The sequence below is a fragment of the Budorcas taxicolor genome, chromosome 14, assembly GCF_023091745.1.
Source record: "Budorcas taxicolor isolate Tak-1 chromosome 14, Takin1.1, whole genome shotgun sequence".
NCBI classification, from domain to species: Eukaryota; Metazoa; Chordata; class Mammalia; order Artiodactyla; family Bovidae; genus Budorcas; species Budorcas taxicolor.
This window is the reverse complement of record NC_068923.1, coordinates 88853481-88875423: the sequence shown is the minus strand read 5'-3', so window position 1 is coordinate 88875423 and position 21943 is coordinate 88853481. Positions and strand designations below refer to the sequence as shown.

Genomic DNA, 21943 nt, shown 5'->3' with positions numbered 1-21943 from the left:
GGGTGCCATGGCTTTTTCCAGTATAGAAACACTAAAGACCCCAAATAAGAAATTCAAAATTCAATTTTGAATTAATGTAAATTCACTATCACTTCTACCTTAGGGGTGTTTACTTCAGTAGTTCAATTTTTGACATAAAGAACCAGATCACCTAAACAACTATTGTAATTGTGGGGTTAACATACACTCATGCATTTAAGAAGAAGTAGTTAATGGAGAATGCAACGGCACCCCACTCCAGTACTCTTGCCTGGAAAATCCCATGGATGGAAGAGCCTGGTGGGCTGCAGTCCATGGGGTCACTAAGAGTCAGACACGACTGAGCAACTTCACTTTCACTTTTCACTTTCGTGCATTGGAGAAGGAAATGGCAACCCACTCCAGTGTTCTTGCCTGGAGAATCCCAGGGATGGGGGAGCCTGGTGGGCTGCCATCTATGGGGTCGCACAGAGTTGGACACGACTGAAGCGACTTAGGAGCAGCAGTTAATGGTTACTTGAACACTCACTCACAATTTGACTTTCCCCATTTTTTTTTGTATAAAAGTTATATCATTATGATTTTTAAAGGCACAAATATTAACAGAGGCCAGGATGATTTGTGGGAAAGACTGATATTATATCTTCTATTAAACTGCATTATTCTGAAAACTCAGATACTTACTTATGCATCTTTAAGTTTATATTCACCTATAAGGAAAATAAAGAGAGTATTTGATTTAAGATTCTTTGGCGACAGGCCTAACTACCCATGAATAATAGCATCTTTATCTTAACAAATTTATTCCTAACCCTTTCTTCCTATGTGAATAATATCATATGGAATTAGAGGATAGCTTTTGTCTTCCAGGATCAGAACTGTGTGTTGCAAACACTGTCAAAGACACGAAAGAGGAGAGTACACGTAGTTAAAGTGATGGATGTGACTGATACTCAGAGGTAATTACAACTATCACTCTCATGGAATTTTTCATTTATTCCAGCAGTAGCCATAGATTGTATCATCAAATCAAATATTTTTCAGTATTGCATTTACACAGAGGGTCAGGAATCCTGTCAGTGTGTAGGCCTGCCCTAGTTGGGCTGGCATTAAGTACATACAGACCAGTGCAGACCTGGTTATAAATAAGTTCTTCAAGAAGTTTTGAGTTCATCTTTGGCTTCTGGTGAGCTGTCAGTCAGTCCAGTCGCTCAGTAGTGTCCAACTCTTTGCAACCCCATGAATCGCAGCACGCCAGGCCTCCCTGTCTGTCACCAACTCCCGGAGTTCACTCAGACTCACATCCATCGAGTCCGTGATGCCATCCAGCCATCTCATCCTCTGTCGTCCCCTTCTCCTCCTGCCCCCAATCCCTCCCAGCAACAGAGTCTTTTCCAATGAGTCAACTCTTTGCATGAGGTGGCCAAAGTACTGAAGTTTCAGCTTTAGCATCATTCCTTCCAACGAAATCCCAGGGCTGATCTCCTTCAGAATGGACTGGTTGGATCTCCTTGCAGTCCAAGGGACCCTCAAGCTGTACTGGTTAACAGTTTTCTCTGGCCTGCTTGAATCCTTGTTGTGTAGATTCTTCTCTGGGCCCTCATTCCCTTGTGGCCTGCCTATTTTGCAAGTTTCAGAGTTCCTCTATGTTACTTAATAGGTAAGACTTCCAATGACTATTCTCCTTACTTTGGAGCTCTTACACTGTACTGCTCCTTGAATTGAACTGAAAAAAGAAAACTATTTGTCTGAGTTGGTATTTTACCCTCTCTATATAGTTTATATTCAAATTTCATTACTTCATAGTTACATCTTTATTCTCAAGATATTTTAGGGCTGAAAAGTTTTGCAGTGATTCTTAAATCAATTGATCTGTAAGTAGTAATTCTAAAAGTAGAAGTCGGAGGATTTTTTAACTTAAAATAGTTTTTTTTTTTTTTGACTTCTTAGTTGTTTCAGATATCCATTCTAATGGTTTGAACTCATTCTGAAATTTGCTTTTATTGTAGAGCATGTAATTCAGGCAATTCCCTAAAAGGTAAATGCTCTTAGGAAAGAAAAAAAAAAAAAGAAAGAAAGAAAAATCACAACAACTTCTCTTTGATGGTAACTCAAATTCAAAGGCCAAAGTTTATTGGTAGTGTTTTGTTTTTTAGCTTTTCATGAATAGGCAGATATGGCTAACAGCAATTGGCAGATTTGACAATTTATCAGGAGACTAAGGAATGACTTTGATGCTTTTGAAAATATAGCTAAGAACGGGCATCTCAACTAGGGTCATCATCAGTCAACTGTTCAGCTTGACAGCCTTTTTCAATGTTTAGTCAAGACTGTACTGGGGTATTTTTTTTTCTTTGAAGAATCTTTATGATATTTTCCCTGGAGCATCTGCTTTTAAAACTTAAAAATAGATATGACATTCTAAATTTGGATCTCAAAGCATGTCTTAATTAAACTTGATATCAGTCCAATAAGTATGATTTAATGTGAAATTAGTGACTAAAGCACTGAGAATCTTTTTAAGCTTTTTAAATAATCCATGAATTGCTAATATATCCTCAGCAATGACTGATGCAGATACGGCCCTACTTATTTTCTCTTTACTGTGTAGCTCTCTCAAAATACTTTGGCCATCATTTTCATCATCATTATGATCAAGAAACTCTAAGGCCAAATTACAAACATTGTGTGCAGACCTTTTTAAGGAAGTGATCTTTTTCTAACAGGTGACAACTTAAGAAAAATATTAGCAGTGTAGGTTATTTCAAAATATCTGCATTACAATATGATAATAGTGATGGGTGCCAAGATCCTTGCTTCATTCCATTGTGAAGCCACAAGACAGCTAAGTAGAGGTAGCAAGTTCAGTTAACAATGCATTTTAATTGCCCAAGAAGGGATACACTCAGATTTAAAGGTGAATCCATAACCTGAATTACCAGCAGTAAAGATATAATAGAAAATTATCTAAATAAGTTGTGTTTGCTAAGAAACAACGAATACAAAACTCCAATTGTGATGAAATTTCTTTTAATTAAATTACCAGTTAAGTCAACAGTAATTTTAATTATTATTTAATCAAGAACCAATGCATTTATATAATTATAGTAACAATAATTAATAACTAAAAACTTAAGAATAAAATCTGTTAATCAATGTGGTATGTTCAGAACACAAATAGTAATACTTTGAAAAGATAAGGTTCATCATATATAATGAAATACAGCAAGAATTGTGGTGAGATTAGGATATTTAGGCAAATTTTGCTCAAATAACCAATTAATCATCTGAAATGATGATATACCATATATCATCTCTCTCTCACACACACATATAAGTATATATATGAAAAACAAAAGAGTCACTCAGATGTCCAAGTTTTTGCAACCCCAGGGACTGTTTCCTGCCAGGCTCCTTTATCCATGGAATTCTCCAGGCAAGAACACTGGAATGAGTAGCCATTCCCTTCTCTAGGAGATCTTCCGGACCCGGGGATTGAACTCTGGTCTCCTGCAGGGTAGGTGGATTCTTTAGCAACTGAATCACCAAGGAAGCCCATATATGTATGGTTTGGTTATTGGGCACAAGCTCCCCTGGGAAGGAGGTACCTTCTGAATGCAGATTTTTCTTTAGCTGAGACTAACCTGTTGCTGGGGCAAGACATCCTCCCTTGAAGGAAGATTCTGGCAGATCATCTCCATGTTCATAAATACAATTCTACAAACCAATTTAACTGATATCCTTGGACAGTGCTGGTTAGAAGGAACAAATTAGAAGGAGAGACGTTGCCACATTAACAGAAGTAACTTGAACCATGTTAAAACTGGGAAGAATTCTCCAAAATTAAAAAAAAAAAAACCACAAATATTCAATAGTCTGCCGAACTTAACAACTTAACAAATTCCAAAGGCACTATTATAGTACTCTAGTATAAAAGTTGACATTCTTGTTGATAATCCTGAATCACCAAGCCAGAATATCTATTTATCAGCTTCTGTTACTTTTGTAGAATGTTTTGGTGCTTTTAAGTTTAAGTTCAGTTATCTAGAAATATTTTCACCGGTCTTTCTATCACCTTATGCGAGTATTTTCAAAGTTGGCTGTGAAGCAGGTGAGGGGCAATAAGACGAGGTGGCGGTGCAGGTGCTGTGGTGCTTTCCCTGGACTGTGGACCAGACTCTGTGGCCGGCTCTCGAGAAGGGCAGCGCAGGACAAAGCCCAGACCTGAGCCACCTGTAGGAGGGGCCAAGGAAAGCGAGGGAGGGTGGGAACCAGTTCAGGAATGAAAGAAATAGTGGATGAAATGGATGAACAAGAATTATTAGAGCATATACATACAAGGCGGAGAGGGCAGTGGCGCCCCACTCCAGTACTCTTGCCTGAAAAATCCCATGGATGGAGGAGCCTGGTGGGCTGTAGTCCATGAGGTCACTAAGAGTTGGACACGACTGAGCGACTTCACTTTCACTTTTCACTTTTCACTTTCATGCATTGGAGAAGGAGATGTCAATCCACTCCAGGGTTCTTGCCTGGAGAATACCAGGGACGGGGGAGCCTGGTGGGCTGCCGTCTCTGGGGTCGCACAGAGTCGGACACGACTGAAGTGACTTAGCAGCAGCATACATACAGGCAAATCTGAAGGAATTTGCAAGGCAGAGGATGGGTATCCATCATGGGGATTTTTAGTACAATTTACACACCAACTTGAAGAGGGTGAAGAATACATGAAAAAGAGCTGGCATAGGACCATACTGTGGATGATGCCACGTGAGGAAGCATTGTTAATGAATTAGTTTTCCGAAGCTGTTGTAACAAAGCACCAAGGAGGGGGGAGGGGGGGGGCGGAAAGAAAGAAAAACCTAGGTGGCATAAAGCAAGAAAAAATTGTTGTCTCGCAATTCTTGAGATTAAAATCAGAAGCCAAGGTGCTGGCAGGGCTGTCGTCTCTCTGAAGTCTCTGCGGGAGAATCCTTCCATGCCTCTTCTAGCTTCCGGTGTTTCCTGGAAGTCGCTGGAATTCCTTGGCTCATTGGTGTGTCACTCCAGGCACAGGGCCATCTTCCTGCGTTGAGCTGTTTCATTTGCTTTACGATATCGATGTTGGTTTGAACTTGTTTTGAGTGGATTCCCGAGTTACACTTAGCGGGGCAGGCACTGGAGACGAGCGAGGCTCCTGCGTGGAGGCCGCGGGTGGGGGACCGAGGTCGTCCTTCAGCCACGTCCGGCCTCGCGCGTGATGATGGGCCGCTCGGGGCTCTCCACGGTTCCCGGGGATCAGTGCGCCGGTACGGAAGCGCGCGCGTGCGTGCAGTGCGGAGATTGTCAGCGAGGACTGTGTGGGTGAGGGCACGGGGAAATGGCAACCCACTCCAGTGTTCTTGCCTGGAGAATCCCATGGACGGAGGAGCCTGGTGGGCCACAGTCCGCAGGGTCGCAAAGAGTCGGACACGGCTGAGCGACTGCGCTTTCCCTTTCCCGTCTGTGAATGTCCAAATTGCCCCCTTTTCATAAAGGCACCCGCCACCCTAGAGTAAGGCCCTCTCTAATGACCTCATTTTAACCGGATTATCTCTGTAAAGACATTAACAAATAAATTATATTTTGAGGTACTGGGAATTAAGACTTCTTGAAACAAACTTCTAGGCCCAAGATGGAGCCACTCCTGGTGGGATGCCATGTCAGCAAGCTGAAACTTAGACTTCATGTTCCCGTAAATACTTCCCTCAACCAGAAACACAGTGTGTCCAGCCAGGCAAACCCCAACTGCCAAGAACCTGTAATGATTTCTTTGTTCTAAATAACGTCTGATATGCAATTCCAGCCAATCAATTTAAGCCAAATGCCCTTCCCTGATTCCCTGATTGCCTTCTTTTGTAAAAGCTCACAGCCCTATTCCTTGTTTTGTAGTTCTCTGGACTCCGGAGAGGGGAGACTGCCTGCTTTAGGAAGCAAAAAAGAAAGAAAGAAAGAAAGAAACCTGCTTTGCTCAGTTAAACTGTACTCTTTGAATATTTTAACAGACTTAAACATATCATTTTAGGGAACACATTTCAGCCCATAACAGGAAAAGTCTCATCAATCTTACTCCACGTGCTTTAAATTTTCACAGAGTTTATTCAGGATGTGTCATCATGCTGTCTGTCCCTTTTAATTTTTCACTTTATAGATTTTGTCTTTTCTGGAATCTTTATGACGATTTAAATGAAAGCTGGGAAGAGGTTTCCTGGAGTTGGTATCCAGATGCCATTTTTAACCATGTCGCTGTTCTGTTCTTTTGACTGTACTAATGTATCTCATGGCTATTTGGCAGTTTCTCCTAATATTTTTAGGAAAATGTTTAGAGGATAAATGGAAGTCAGATAAGTAAAAGTTGAGAAATGAGTTGGATTTTCGTTGTGTCACTGCAGAATCTCAAATCTCTCGATAAATCCCTTACACCATATATTTCCTAGTTCTCCTTCTCATATCAAATCCTGACCGAAGCAGTTGGACAGAGGAAACAGCAGTTCAGGCTCTGAAAATCAGCTAGATTTTTTATTTTTATATCCAACCCATCAAAAAAGTGAATCATGTATGATTTTGAAGGACAATTTGATGTATCACAGAAAATGATAAACCATCAAAATTGTTGTATTCCAAAGCTGTGTTCTGGCTGGCTTTTTCTGGGTAGTTATTTCTCTTCTGTATTTGACCTAATAAAGTCAGGGATTTACTTCTACTAATCCATTTGTCATGGCCTATAAATCTGTTCTGTTTTTGTTGCAGATACCATGTAACTAAGTAATGATTAATAAAGATATTCAAATGGACATCAGCTCTCTTAGTGACCTACAGTTTATTAATACGTGAACACATATACATGCTTTTTATTCAAAGACATTGCCTCTATTAAGGACTAAAGTGTAATTTTAAACAATAGCAGCTACCAAACAACAACCAAAAAAAACCAGAAAAATATGACTCCTGCCAGACTTTCTCTGAACAATACAATGTGACTAATAGTTCTCTAGAGAAAAAATGCACAGCAATGGCTATTTACCTAAGTAACATTTTATGCCAAAATATCACAATGATTTATAATATTATAGGCCATTTCAGAAGTTGCTATAGGATACCTCATGCAGATAGTGTAAATTACAGTGATTTGTGTAAGTGTAGAGTGGAAGACTGGAGCAATAAAGAAAGAAGAATAATATTCTTCCTTGAATCACTGGGGAAAAGCACAGCTCAGCACATGTCTCCAGGCACTTTTGAGTAGTACAGTGCATTGAAGTTCAAGTTTCTGAAATGTCAAACCTAAATGACGATGAGATTACATTAGAAAAAAATCAAGATGACAAGTGGCTCATTTGATGCTGTGAATAGTATCTTCATAAAATTCACTTTATGGTGTGGTGCACTGGGAAACACTTCAAGCTCTTAGGTGAAGAGGGAAATAATATTGTGAAATGTCTGAGGGGAGGGAAGCAGACCAGGAGAAAGAATTGGGCTGGGCAAAGAATTTTTAATTTAGGCCTCAATTATGAGCCCCTTCCTGATTCATTAGTGACCTTCCAAAAGTTGAAGGTAGGTAGGATGAAGAGGCCAATTTTGTCTGCTGCACAAATGAAAAGCAGAATCATCTGTTCAGGAAGTAGAGAGCACTCAGTAGGCTCACCCCAAGAAAGAGGAAACGCCTCACATCCTTCACAGGCTCTGTGAGTGCTGGCATGTCTGGGCTTCACTCCTTTAGCCACATAATCCTGCGAATTAGAAAGTAAGGATGTATAAGGAATGGACAGGAATCATGGGCCATGCACACATCTATGACCTTTCTAGATGCTTCTCTAGGCAGTTGTGAATATACACAAGAGAATCTTTAAAATGTCTAAATCATATGAAAGAAAATGCAAGAGAGGAGGAAAAAGAAAGGGACTCCCCCCCCCCCCCCCCCGCCCTTTTAGATTAGGGGGACATGGTTCACATCCTCCTGGGTGTAAAGGGAATGATGCACTTTTAAATGGAAATAAATTTTGAGCACTTGCAGAGCAAAATGTTGGGAATTCAGAGTAATGTATCTGGAGAAAAGTCAGGAGAAAAAATAGATTGTGTGTCTAAGGAGCTCCTGGAAGACAGTATTCAGAGTGTTCAGGAATGATCACTACTGTGTGTCTTTGTTAAGAACACTCACTTATTCAATGGGGTCTTCCTTCTAACAAGAGGCACTGAGATTTAAAATAAGTTTGGGAAAGTGCTGCTGAAATGTATTTTCCTTTGCTCTAATGGATGATGAACCAACAGGCTGAAGAATCCAGTGGAATTTGAATCCTGGAGGTGAATTTCAATGGCTGGAAGAGGAGAAACTATTTATCATCATCAAGACTGTTTTCAAGTTGTAGAATGGGAACAGTACTAGTTTCTGCCTGGTAGACTTTTGCAAAGATTGAACAAAATAGGGGATAATGCAAGAAGAAGTCACTTAGCTTGATAATTAGAATATAGTCCACAGACGTTATCTATCATTCAATTATTCTCATGAGAATAGAAATTCAAACAGAAACGTCATGAATTAGCCTTTTCTCATAAGGTTATGGAAGTAAACTTTGATCAAAGAAACTCAAAGAGCTTGGTAGTAAGTGGAGCACAAATGGGTTTGTGACTTTCAGAGTGAATTTTGAACAGGCATTAAAACACTAGGGCACTTCCTAAGCTGGTAAAGTAAATGGCTTAACGTACCACCCTGGTTAAAATTCTTGGTAATGTAAACATTCTGTAGTCTTTCTCTATTTTATTTAGGAAAAATCTATTTTCAACAAGGAGACTCCATCTGTTTGTGAGTGCCTATAAAGGGAAAGAACTTTAAAGTTGGCAAGAGAAGATATTTTTAAAGTTCTGTGATATAAGGAATGTGCTTCAAATAATTTTACCTGAAAGCCATCATGGGAATTGTTAATGCCATCAAGTCTGACAAGGATTTCTGATCTCAGTAGTTTTCCAAACTGCATGATTGTTATAATGTTTAATTATTTCCTTGAAGAGTTGATTTCATTTAAGATGTTTTTCATTTATAATCAACAGCTGATAACATCTTGATTATTTTAAAAAGCCATCTTTCAATGCTCATATGCTCTGCCCTTCCTGCTGAATATTTACATTTCTTATAAGAAGGACTGGCACAAAATCTTACTTTGATCTTTTTGGTTAATATTATTAAGAGTTTGAGTTTCCTAGGTTGCTCAGTGCTAAAGAATCTATCCTCAATGCAGGAGATGTAGGTTCCATCCTGGGGTTAGGAGGATCCCCTGGAGAAGAAAAAGGCAACCAACTCTAGTATTCTTGCCTGTGGACAGAGGAACCTGGCAGGCTACAGTCCATGGGGTCACAAAGAGTCAGACAAAATTAAGCAACTAAGCACAGCGCAGCACAGAGTTGATTTACAATGTGGCCTCAGTGTTGCAGAAAAGAATCAAATCTGTGTTGTAGAGAAGCCAATTCTAACTCCATGTTGGACACTTGTTTCTTTGACTTCCTTTTTGTTTCTTTTGTTATTATAATACAAAAGAGCCTGCCTCAGAGGACCCTGCCCCTCTGCCTCACAGTAAACTGACGTGCCTTTGTTCAGCTCATAGATAGAAAATCTGATGCCTGCCCACCTGTGAATAGCTACAACAAAAAGAAGAGATTAACACACTGCTTCCAACAGCTGGCCATTAGGAGAGACGTTTGCAAGACTGAAGACTATTTCACTTCACTTCCCCACTGCCTCTCCATCTCTGTTTTTCTTTTAGACCTCAGTCACTCATTGCTGCTCTCTCTGGTTCTGTAAAAGAACCTGGCTTCCAAACCCCCGACAATATGGTTACTCTGAGACATTAGTCCGCCATCTTCTCGGTCAGCTGGCTTTCCAAATAAAGTCTTATTTCTTGCCTTACCTCATCTCTCAGATTCACTGACCTGTTGTGGGGCAAACAGAGTAAGCTTGGACTCAGTAACATTAATTTTATGTGTAGAGCAAAGTGATTCAGTTATACATGCGCATATATCTATTCTTTTCCAAACTGATTTTCCCATTAGGTTTTTACAGAGTATTGAGCAGAGTTCCCTGTGCTATACAGTAGTCCCTTGTTGGTTATCTATTCTAAAACTCCCAATTTTTATCCCCACCCCCACCTTGTCCTTTCAGTAACCATAAGCTTGTTTTTTAAGACTGTTTCTGTTTTGAACATCAGTCCATTAGTATCATTTTTTTTATGATTCTGCATAGAAGTGATATCATATATTTGTCCTGCTCTATCTGACTTACTTCACTCAGTGCGATGATCTCTAGGTACATTTATGTTCCTGCAAAAGGCAATGATTTATTGTTGTTTAGTTGCTAAGTTGTGTCCAATTCTTTTGTGACCCCGGGGACGGTATAGCCCACCAGGCTTCTCTGTCCATGGGATTTCCCAAGCAAGAATATTGAAGTGAGTTGCCATTTCCTTCTCCAGGAGATTTTCCTGATGCAGGGATCAAATCTGTGTCTCCTGCTTGGTAGGTGGATTCTTTATCACTAAGCCACCTGGGAAGCTTTATTTATTTCATTCTATATAATGGCTTAACTGAATAATATTCCATTATGTGTGTGTGTGTAGAAATGCCACCGATTTCTGTGTATTTATTTGGTTCATTGGTGAACTCCAGTAGTTCTCTGGTAGCATTTAAGAATTTTCTATGTATAGTAGCAGGTCATCAGCAAATATTGACAGTGTTACTTCTTTTTCTTCTCTGTTTGCCATGGTTAGGACTTCCAAACCATGTTGACTAGAAGTGGCAAGAGTGGGCATCCTTGTCTTATTCCTGACCTTAGAGGAAATGCTTTCAGTTTTTCACTGTTGTCTTTGATGTTGGCTGTAGGTTTCCCATAAATGGATTTTATTATATTGAACTATGTTCCTTCTATGCTCACTTTTCTGGAGCGTTTTTATCATAAAAGGGTGCTGAACTTTGTCAAAAGCTTTTCTGCATATATTAAGATAATCATATGACTTCTACTCTTAAGTCTGTTAATGTGGCCTATCACACTAATGTAAGATTGGGCTTCCCTGGTGACTCAGACAGTAAAGAATCTTATATTTCTCTAAGCTTCCCTCTTAGAACTTATTTTGCCACAGCCCACTGGTTTAAGATCATTATGCTATCATTTTCACTGGTCTCTATGTATTTTTTGATTTCCTCTTTGATTTCTTCAGTTACCCATTGGTTGTTTAGTAGCATATAGTTTAGTTTCCATGTGTTTGTGTTTTTATGCTTGTAGTTTAGTTCTAATCTCATAGTGTTGAGGTTGGAAAAAAAAATTGATATGATTTAAATTTTCTTAAATTTACTGAGGTCCAGTGTGAGGCCCAGCATGTGGCCAATCCTGAAGAATATTCCATTTGTGCATGAGAAGAAAGTGTATTCTGCTGCTTTTGGATGGAGTGTTCCATAAATACAAAAAAAGAAAAAAGATCAATTAAGGCCTGTGTTTTCTCATTGATTTTCTGTCTAGGTAATCTGCCCAATGATGAAAGTGTGTGGGGTTAAGGTCCCCCACTGTTATTGTGCTGTGGTTGTTTTTTCCCTTTTATGGCTGTTAGTATTTGCTCTATGGGCTTTCCTGGTGGCTTATGGGTAAAGAATCTGTCTGGCAATGCTGGAGATGCAGGTTTGATTCCTAGGTTGGGAAGATCCCCTGGAGAAGGAAATAACAACCCACTTCAGTATTCAGGCCTGGGACATCCAAAGGACAGGGAAGCCTGACAGGCTACATTCTATGGGATCACAATGGAGTCAGACATGACTTAGCAATGAAACAACAGCAACAATATTTGCCTGATATAACTTCTTGGATTGATCCATTGATCGTTATGTAATTTTTGTTTCTTGTAACAGTCTTTATTTTAAATTCTGCTTTGTCTGATAGGAGTATTGGTACTTTTGATTTTCATTTGTATGGAATGCATTTTTAAAAGATGATTATTGATATCTATGTTCTTAATGCCATTTTGTTAATTGGTCTGATTTGTTTTTGTAGGTCTTTTCCCCTTTCCTTCCTCTTTTGTTCTCTTCTCTTGTGCTTTGATGGCTAACTTTACTGCTGTGCTTATTATATTCCTTAATCTTTTTTGTATATGTATCTATTGTGTTTACCATGAGGTTTAGATATAGCAATCTATATATAAACAAAATTGTTTAAAGTTGCCAGTCTTTTAATTTCAGAAGCATTTCCAAATCCTGTATTTTTACTCTTGTCTTCTCACAAGTACTGGTTTTAATATCATATTTTTGTGTGAATGATTTCCTACTGTATGTTTGCCTCTCCTGGTGGGCTTTTTCATTCATAATTTTCTTGTTTCTAGTGGTGGCCTTTTCTTTTCCACCTAGGGAAGCTTGTTTAGCATTTGTTGCAAAGCTGATCTGATGGTGGTGATTTCTCTTAACTTTTGCTTATCTGTAAAGCTCTTGATTTCTCTGCTGAATGTGAATAAGAGCCTTGCTGGTTGTGGGTTCTTCCCTTTCATTGGTTTAAATGTGTTTGTGCCAGTGCCTTCTGACCTGTAGAGTTTCTGCTGAAAAATCAGTTAATAACCTTATGAGTGTTCCCTTGTATATTATTTGTTGTAAAAGTAAAGTCACTCAGTCATGTCCGACTCTTTGCAACCCCATGAACTGTAGCCTATCAGGCTCTTTCATCCATGGGATTTTCCAGGCAAGAGTGCCGGAGTGGATTGCCATTTCCTTCTCCAGGGGATCTTCCCAACCCAGGAGTCGAACCCAGGTCTCCTGCACTGCAGGCAGACGCTTTACCATCTGAGCCACCAGGGAAGTCCATGATTATTTGTTGTTGTTGCTTTTCCCTTATTCCTTTTAATATTTTACCTTTGTCTTTAATTTTTGTCCATTTGATTACTATGTGTCTCTGTGGGTTTCTCCACGTGTTTATTCTACCTGGTATTCTCTGAACTTTCTGGAGTTGGGTGACTATTTTCTTTCCCGTGTTAATAAAATTTTCAGCTAGTAGCTCTTTAAATATTTTCTCTGGTACTTTCTCTTTTCTCCTCTGGAGCCCCTATAAGGTGAATGTTGGTGCATTGAATATTGTCTCAGCAATCTTTTAGACTTTCCTCATTTCTTTTGATTCTTCTTTTCCTCTATTCTATTCTGCAGTAGTGATTTCCACAATTCTCTCTTCCAACTCACGTATCCATTCTTCCGCCTCATTTGTTCTCCTGCTGATTCCTTCTAGTGTGCTTTTCGCTTCAGTTACTGTATTGGTCATCTCTGTTTGTTGTTTGGGCAGCCCTGGTGGCTCAGATGGTAAAGAATCTGCCTGCAATGCAAGAGAGCTAGGTTCAATCCCTGGGCCAGAAAGGTCTCCTAGAGAAGGGGATAGGTGCCCATTCAGTATTCTTGCCTGGAGAATCAGATCTGGGACCTTGGATCATCTTTACTATCGTTTTCTGAATCCCCCCCGTCCCTGCATGCATATTGCCTATCTCTATTTCACCCAGTTGTCTTTCTGGCATTTTTATTTTGTTCCTTTCTCTGTGATGTATTCTTCTGCTGTCACATTTCATTTAACGATCTGTAATCATGGTGTCTATTCTACACGGGTGTAGTTCTTGCTTCTGTGGTCTGCATCTTGGTGGACGAGACTGGTCTAATGGGCTTGTGCCAGCTTCCTCGTGGGAGGGACTGGTTTCTGCCCACTGGTGGGGAGAGTTGAGTCTTGTCCCTCTGGCGAGTGGTGCTGTGTCAAGGTCCGTGTTTATTGTGCAGGTGTGGGCTCAGGATGAGTAGGCAGCCTGTCTGCTGATGACTCGGGCTGTGTCCCCACCCTGCTGGGTGTTTGGTCTGAGGCATCTTAGACCAAACAGCACAGAAGCCTACAGGCTGTGGGGTGGGGCCAGGTCTTGGTGAGAAAATGGGGCTCTCTTGGAAAGCTCATGCCAACAAGTACCCCCCGCCGGAACTGCTGCCTCCAGGGTCTTTGTCTCTGCAGTCAGCCACGGCCACAGCTACCTCCACTGGAGTTGCTTCAAAACCAGCAAGAAGGTCTGACCCAGGGTCTTATAAGGTCATTGCTTTTTCTCCTGGGTCCTGGAGTATACAAAACCTTGTGTACCCTCTAAGAGTGGAGTTTCTGTTTCCCCCACTCCTATGGAATTCTTGTTATCAAATCCTGCTGACTTTCAAAACCTGATGCTCTGGGAACTCCAGCTCCCAATGTCACACACCAGGCTAGGGAACCTGACATGGGGCACAGAACTTTCACTCCTTTGGAGAACTTCTGTGGTATAATTATTTTCCAGTTTGTGGGTTGCCTACCTAGTATGGGTATGGGATTTGATTTTATCGTCTTCATCCTTCTAACCATCTTGCTGTAGATTCTTTTTTTAGTAGGTTCCAGTATCTTTTTTGTTGTTGTTGTTATTGATGGTTATCAGCAGTTAGTTGTAATTTTCATGTTTTTATGGCAAGAGATGAGCTCACTTCACTTAATTATTATAATTATTCTGTAAATCCTGTTAATTATTTTGTAAATCCTATAGTTACTTTATAAGTCCTGTAAGACTGAGCTATTATGATCCCTAAACAGGAACATAAATATATGAACATATCAGTTCAGTTCAGTTCAGTTCAGTTCAGTCGCTCAGTCGTGTCCGACTCTTTGCGACCCCATGAATTGCAGCAGGCCAGGCCTCCCTGTCCATCACCAACTCCCGGAGTTCACTCAGACTCACGTCCATTGAGTCAGTGATGCCATCCAGCCATCTCATCTTCTGTCGTTCCCTTCTTCTCCTGCCCCCAATCCCTCCCAGCATCAGGGTCTTTTCCAATGAGTCAACTCTTCACATGAGGTGGCCAAAGTACTGGAGTTTCAGCTTTAGCATCAGTCTATCCAGAGAAATCCCATATAGAGAAGACTAAAAAGAATGAAGTAATGTTAATTGGACAACTGTGTTAAGCAAGCTGCATTAAATGATTTCTATTTTTTTTTTTTCATTCTTCAAAATAATCTTATGGATAGATATCTTTCCATTTTGCCTACAAAGAAACTGAGGCCTGTAAATAACTCAACGTAAAGGGCCGTGCTTGTTAATGCCTGAGGTGGCATCTGAAACTCTGTCCACCTGGCCTTTCATATGATAATAGTATACATGTAAGAGTACTGTGGTTTACTATAACTGATTCATTTCTTTCCATTGGTTTTTGGTGAAGCCCTTAGATAGGAGTTATTTATCATCCTTTGTTCTTATTACCTAGTTTTTGAGTCAAATGCTTCTCCACTTTGCCAGTACCTAGGGTTATTTTCTATGAATGTTCAGACTTTTGCTTATTGCCTCTCTAGACCTTGTTGTATTTAAGATTGCATGCCTGATCTAAGGGTTACTGAAGGGTTACATTGGGAATGTGACTAGTTAATTTTATTAATCTAATAAAGCTATTTGGATATAATACTTGCAAATCTTTAAACTGACAGGGAAATTGCTTTGGTAAATTTTTTGAAATCCTCTATTAAATCATGCAAGTTTATTTTAAGTTGACATATCTTTCCTAATAAATAAAGCTTACAGATATACCAGAATGAAATACTCAAAATAGGTCTTAATTCAAGCAGGAAGTGATTAGTGCAGCTCTAGAGAAACTACTTTAGCTGTGGCACAACGAATTATACAAATGTATGTAGCCACATCTGTGGAGAAATTTGATCCTCTTTTTCAGGTAAATACATAACCCATTCAAACAGAAGATTATATTTTTCTTATTAAAAATTTCTATACACTTAAAGAATATATGTGGCAAGGGCTGTGACTATATGTCTGTAAATGTACTATTACTTGGGTCTCTATATGGTAAAAGACTGAATCAAAGCCAAGATTTTTTTGAATATAGGTAGTATTTTATTTATACATTATAGATAAGTAATAGTCATATGTGTATATACCAAAATATCATTGTCAATAGGTCCTGGAAAATGAGTTTATTTCTTTAATAGCATATTTATCAACACATTATCCAACTTATCAGTTGGAGTTTAAATTGCTTATAAATTAATCTTACAGTAAAAATTACTATTTGGAAGGATGTAAAAATTATACCTCAGAGCAATTTGTAATAAATGAAGCAATAGAATTTAAGTCAGAAGTTAGTGACAATATTTTTGTACTCTGTACTCATTTTATATTAGCAACTTTGACATAAATTGATGTAGGTGTACAGAGTACCATATAAGTTTCATTTCTATCCATTTCCATATATGTCTGAATATAGAAATAAATATATAAGTACTGTAATTCATTAGTCAGGGTAAGACTATATGTGGATTGCGTATATTTCAGCTAATTTTAATATTACTTTTAATCATTCACATTAAAAATATGTACACGTATGAATATATTTGTATATTAATGATTTGCTTTGTTTTGCTATTATTATAAGCATCAGTTCAGTTCAGTTCATTTGCTCAGTTGTGTCTGACTCTTTGTGACCCCATAGACTGCAGCACGCCAGGCCTGCCTGTCCACCACCAACTCCCAGAGCTTGCTCAAACTCATGTCTATCGAGTTGGTGATGCCATCCAACTATCTCATCCTTTGTCATCCCTTCTCCTCCCACCTTCAATCTTTCCCAGCATCAGAGTTTTTTCCAATGAGTCAGTTCTTTGCATCAGGTGGCCAAAGAATTGGAGTTTCAGCTTCAGCATCAGTCCTTCCAATGAATATTCAGGACTGATCTCCTTCAGGATGGACTGGTTGGATCTCCTTGCAGTACAAGGGACTCTCAAGAGTCTTCTCCAACACCACAGCTCAAAAGGATCAATTCTTCAGCACTCAGCTTTCTTTATGGTCCAACTCTCACATCCATACATGACTACTGGAAAAACCATAGCTTTGACTAGATAGACCTTTGTTGGTAAAGTAATGTCTCTGCTTTTTAATATGCTGTCTAAGTTGGTCATAACTTTTCTTCCAAGGAGCAAGCATCTTTTCATTTCATGGCTGCAGTCACCATCTGCAATGATTTTGGAATCCCTCAAAATAAAGTCTGTCACTGTTTCCCCTGTCTCCCCATCTATTTGCCATGAAGTGATGGGATTGGATACCATTGAAAGGTTGTTGCTGAACCATGGAAGATGCCAGGATTCTTGGCCTCCGGAGGGGAAGAATTCCATCCAGGGCCAGAGATGAGGCTTGATTGCTCAGAGCTTTTGTGTAATAGAGTTTTATTAAAGTATAAAAGAAATAGAGAAAATTTCTGACACAGACATCAGAAGGGGGCAGAAAGAGTGCCCCCCTCACTAGTGTTAACAATGGAGTTATGTACTTTTAATTAATTATGACAGTGAATCAAAAGAATGTCTAGAGGTTGTAAAGACCTTACTAGACTCACTCCCATAATTTACATTTTAAGATAACAGGATTAGCCAGAAGATTTTTTCCAGAAACTCTCCTCAAGCAGGATACTTTATTGTTATATAATCCTAAGGAATGGAGAGGAAAAAAAGTTTGTCCTTTTCTCCTCCTTGAGAATTCCAGACCCCTCTCTCCTTGGGAACCCCTGGACTTCTTATCAAAACTGCCTTGGAATTGACTTGCTCACCATGATCTTAGTTTTCTGAATGTTGAGTTTTAAGCCAACTTTTTCACTCACTTCATTCACTTTCATCAAGAGGCTCTTTAGTTCTTCTTCACTTTCTGCCATAAAGGTGGTGTCATCTGCATATCTGAGGATATTGATATTTCTCCTGGCAATCTTGATTCCAGCTTGTGCTTTATCCAGCCTGGCATTTCGCATGATATAATCTGCATATAAGTTAAATAAGCAGGTGACAATATACAGCCTTGACTTACTCCTTTCCCAATTTGGAACCAGTCTGTGGTTCCATGTCCAGTTTAACTGTAGCTTCTTGACCTGCATACAGATTTCTCAGGAGGCAATTCAGGTGGTCTGGTATTCCCATCTCTTTCAGAATTTTCCAGTTTGTGGTGATCCACACAGTCAAAGGCTTTGATGTTGTCAATAAACCAGAAGTAGATGTTTTTCTGGAACTCTCTTGCTTTTTCCATGATCCAGTGGATGTTGGCAATTTGATCTCTGGTTCCTCTGCCTTTTCTAAAACCAGCTTGAGCATCAGGAAGTTCACGGTTCACGTACTGCTGAAGCCTGGCTTGGAGAATTTTGAGCATTACTTTACTAGCATGTGAGATGAGTGCAATTGTGCAGTAGTTTGAACATTTTTTGGCATTGCCTTTCTTTGGGTTTGGAATGAAAACTGACCTTTTCCAGCATGAACATACGTAATTTATAGACTATCCTTTCCAGGAACAGATTGGCCAGTGAGAGGACATGTAACACTTTATTTTATATAAATGTTTTGTATCTCTCCAGTTTTAATTTTTATAAATGTCTTGATAATTATACTTTAAAATGTATGTATTGAATTAATTTAATTTTAATTGAAGCATTCTTCTCTCTGGAATTATTTGAAATATTAATAGTCTATAGAAAATTATCATGGTTAATTTCATCATTATTATTATTGGTCTTTGTAATATGGAATGGATACCCAAGGTGTATCTAGGAACACCAACCTATAATATGCTATTGCTGACTATGTAATGGGAAGGGTAGGATGCATATGAAATGTATACTTGAGAAAAAGCTATTATTTAAAACATTTTCAATTCATGTGAATTTCTGAAGGCTTACCTCAGCAATAATAACAATACTACTAGTAAAAATGACAATTGAGTGATTATTATTCTGTGCTAGGATCTTAATATTCATTTTTAAATTTAATATTCATAACATTTGTATGAGGTATTGTTACATTTACGGTGTAGACTAGGATTATGAAATTAAGATTAAGTGACTTGAACAGGATAATTTTACAAGTTAAGTGTTTGAGAAGTGAGTAGACTTCTGAAGAATATCTAGAAACTGAGATAAAGCTTCAAATGTCTGTCCATCAAAGACAAATTAATGATTATGCTATTGTTCTTGGATGAATTTTAAGATTATTCAGAATATACTGCAAAGACTAATCAAAAACATTTCATGGAAGCTGAATTTGTGATTTCCTGGATTCTCTCTGGACACGTACCAGCAGATACTAGCAGATGGTCATTCAAAATCTTGAAGATTACAGAAATATTCCATGGACAGAAGAGCCTGGAAGGCTACAGTCCGTGGGTCTGTGAAGAGTTGGATATGACTGAGTGACTATCACATTCATTTTGTTTTTCAGAGAAAATGAAGTAAGTTTTTAAAATTGCTTATTTTGCTGTTTTTTTCCTTAACATTCTTGTTTACTTGTGTTAGTTGTTTTCAAGCAAGGTCCAATTTGATGTGAAATTATTATAATATTAATTTGCTTTAAGCGCATGGTTTTTTGCAAACAAAATATAGAAAAGAATAAAGGAGACAATTTAGAAAAGGGGGAGAAAGAACTAGAAAATAAATAAAAGTTCAGTTCAGTCGCTCAGTCACGTCTGACTCTTTGCGACCCCATGAATCGTAGCACACCAGGCCTCCCTGTCCATCAACATCTCCCAGAGTTCACTCAAACTCACATCCATCGAGTTGGTGATGCCATCCAGCCATCTCACCCTCTGTCGTCCCCTTTTCCACCTGCCCCCTATCCCTCCCAGCATCAGAGTCTTTTCCAATGAGTCAACTCTTTGCATGAGGTGGCCAAAGTACTAGAATTTCAGCTTTAGCATCATTCCTTCCAAAGAACACCCAGGGCTGATCTCCTTCAGAATGGACTGGTTGGATCTCCTTGCAGTCCAAGGGACTCTCAAGAGTCTTCTCCAACACCACAGTTCAAAAGCATCAATTATTCAGTGCTCAATTTTCTTCACAGTCCAACTCTCACATCCATACATGACCACTGGAAAAATCATAGCCTGACTAAACGGACTTTTATTGGCAAAGTAATGTCTCTGCTTTTCAATATACTATCTAGGTTGGTCATAACTTTCCTTCCAAATGGTATGGACCTAACAGAAGCAGAAGATATTAAGAAGAGGTGGCAAGAATACACAGAAGAACTGTACAAAAAAGATCTTCATGACCCAGATAATCACGATGATGTGATCACTCACCTAGAGCCAGACATCCTGGAATGTGAAGTCAAGTGGGCCTTAGAAAGCATCACTACGAACAAAGCTAGTGGAGGTGATGGAATTCCAGTTGAACTCTTTCAAATCCTGAAAGATGATGCTGTGAAAGTGCTGTACTCAATATGCCAGCTAATTTGGAAAACTCAGCAGTGGCCACAGGACTGGAAAAGGTCAGTTTTCATTCCAATCCCAAAGAAAGGCAATGCCAAAGAATGCTCAAATTACCACACAATTGCACTCATCTCACATGCCAGTAAAATAATGCTCAAAATTCTCCAAGCCAGGCTTCAGCAATACGTGAACAGTGAACTCCCAGATGTTCAAGCTGGTTTTAGAAAAGGCAGAGGAACCAGAGATCAAATTGCCAACATCCGCTGGATCATGGAGAAAGCAAGAGAGTTCCAGAAAAACATCTATTGACTATGCCAAAGCCTTTGACTCTGTGGATCACAAATAAAAGTAAGAACTTGACAAAACTGGAATTAGAAAGGAAATTGATCACTATGAACTTAGGGCCTTAAAGAACTTTTCTTTGATCAAAACTACTTGTGAAAGGAAAAAAAATATCTAATACAGCCCCATCTATTTAAAATCCATGAAAACTTCAGTAGTTTACAATTAACTTTTATAAAGATGTCCTTGGTTCTTTGAGTTTTAAATGTAAGATTGGGAAGAGAATGGATCTGAAGAGTCTGTCAAATGAAGGCGTATGAATTCCCAAGGGGTTACAGTTGGGATGGTGACGTGGGAGTCATGCAGATGAAGGTAGCTGGCTAGTGTAGAAAAAATACAAGATTAAATGTAATGATAAACCTCAAGAAATTTGAGTCTACAGAGTCTAGAGTTTATAAAACTGGAGTCAAGAAAATAGATGCCGTTGAAAAGTTATAGTGCAGTAAAGTTTTTGTAGAGTGGCAATTTGATAAGCACTATTATAAGATAAACATGTTACTTTTGTAATGCACTCCAATTTTCAATTCTGGCTAATATTTTCCAGATGAAGTTGATCTATGAATAATTATAAGTATATCATGTTCAGGAATCAGTCACAGCCCTTTTGCTTTATGACCCATTATAATTATGACACTAGAAAATATTTTTAAATGCCTTCAGAGATGATATGCAGAAGTAGAAGATGCATTAAGACTCTAAATCCTGGCTGTTGTTGTGAGCCTTAATTATTGTGAAGCAGAAGAAAACAAGAAAAAACATATTATACCTTAGCAGAATATGGTGTGTACTGGTGTCTGATCATTACAAGGTATGTTTTATTGTATGTATGTAGCCTTGGAGAGCAGTATAAATAATCCTGTTGCTACTGTTACAGAAAAGGTTTCCAATACTAATGCAGACATTTAGCAAGCTGAAAAAAAGGCTCAGGACAGTGAAAGAGCAATGACATGAATTCTTCCTTTACCCAACCTAGACTCCTGAGTGCTATGGATTCTGCTGTCCCTGCCTGTACGTTATCACTTCCCTCTTCAGTCCTTACTGCTCACGGTAGCTCACAAAGCCTCCTTCATAAGTTCCACTGGACTAAACTCTCTCTCCTCCTGGTCTAGGTTTCACTCTTAGAATACGTATACACACGTAGAACTGTGAACTTGAAGATTCCATGTTACTTTACCTATCAGGGCATTCCTTAAGCGTTCCGCTTTGTGATGCCTCAAGGAGAGGAGGTCATTTGCCTCTTAAGAAGCCTCTGGTCAGCTGCCTTTGAGCCATCACGATGCCTATGTCTTCTCTTCCGGCAGCCATTTTATCCCATATGATAGCTGTAAGCAATGTGCCGCCTCCTCCACTTCGCAGTATTCCAAGTGAGTGGGAAAACCTGT

At 39.1% G+C, this 21943-nt stretch overlaps 1 protein-coding gene across 1 annotated transcript in view; it reads left to right on the top strand.

The window, feature by feature from the left end:
- The first annotated feature begins 21837 nt into the window (after positions 1-21837).
- Positions 21838-21943, top strand: part of CNBD1 (cyclic nucleotide binding domain containing 1) — a 490840-nt gene continuing 490734 nt past the window's right edge. Inside the window, exon 1 of the mRNA XM_052651586.1 lies at positions 21838-21925. Within this exon, the coding sequence (XP_052507546.1) occupies positions 21838-21925 (88 nt within the window). The remainder of the gene's footprint in view (positions 21926-21943) is intronic.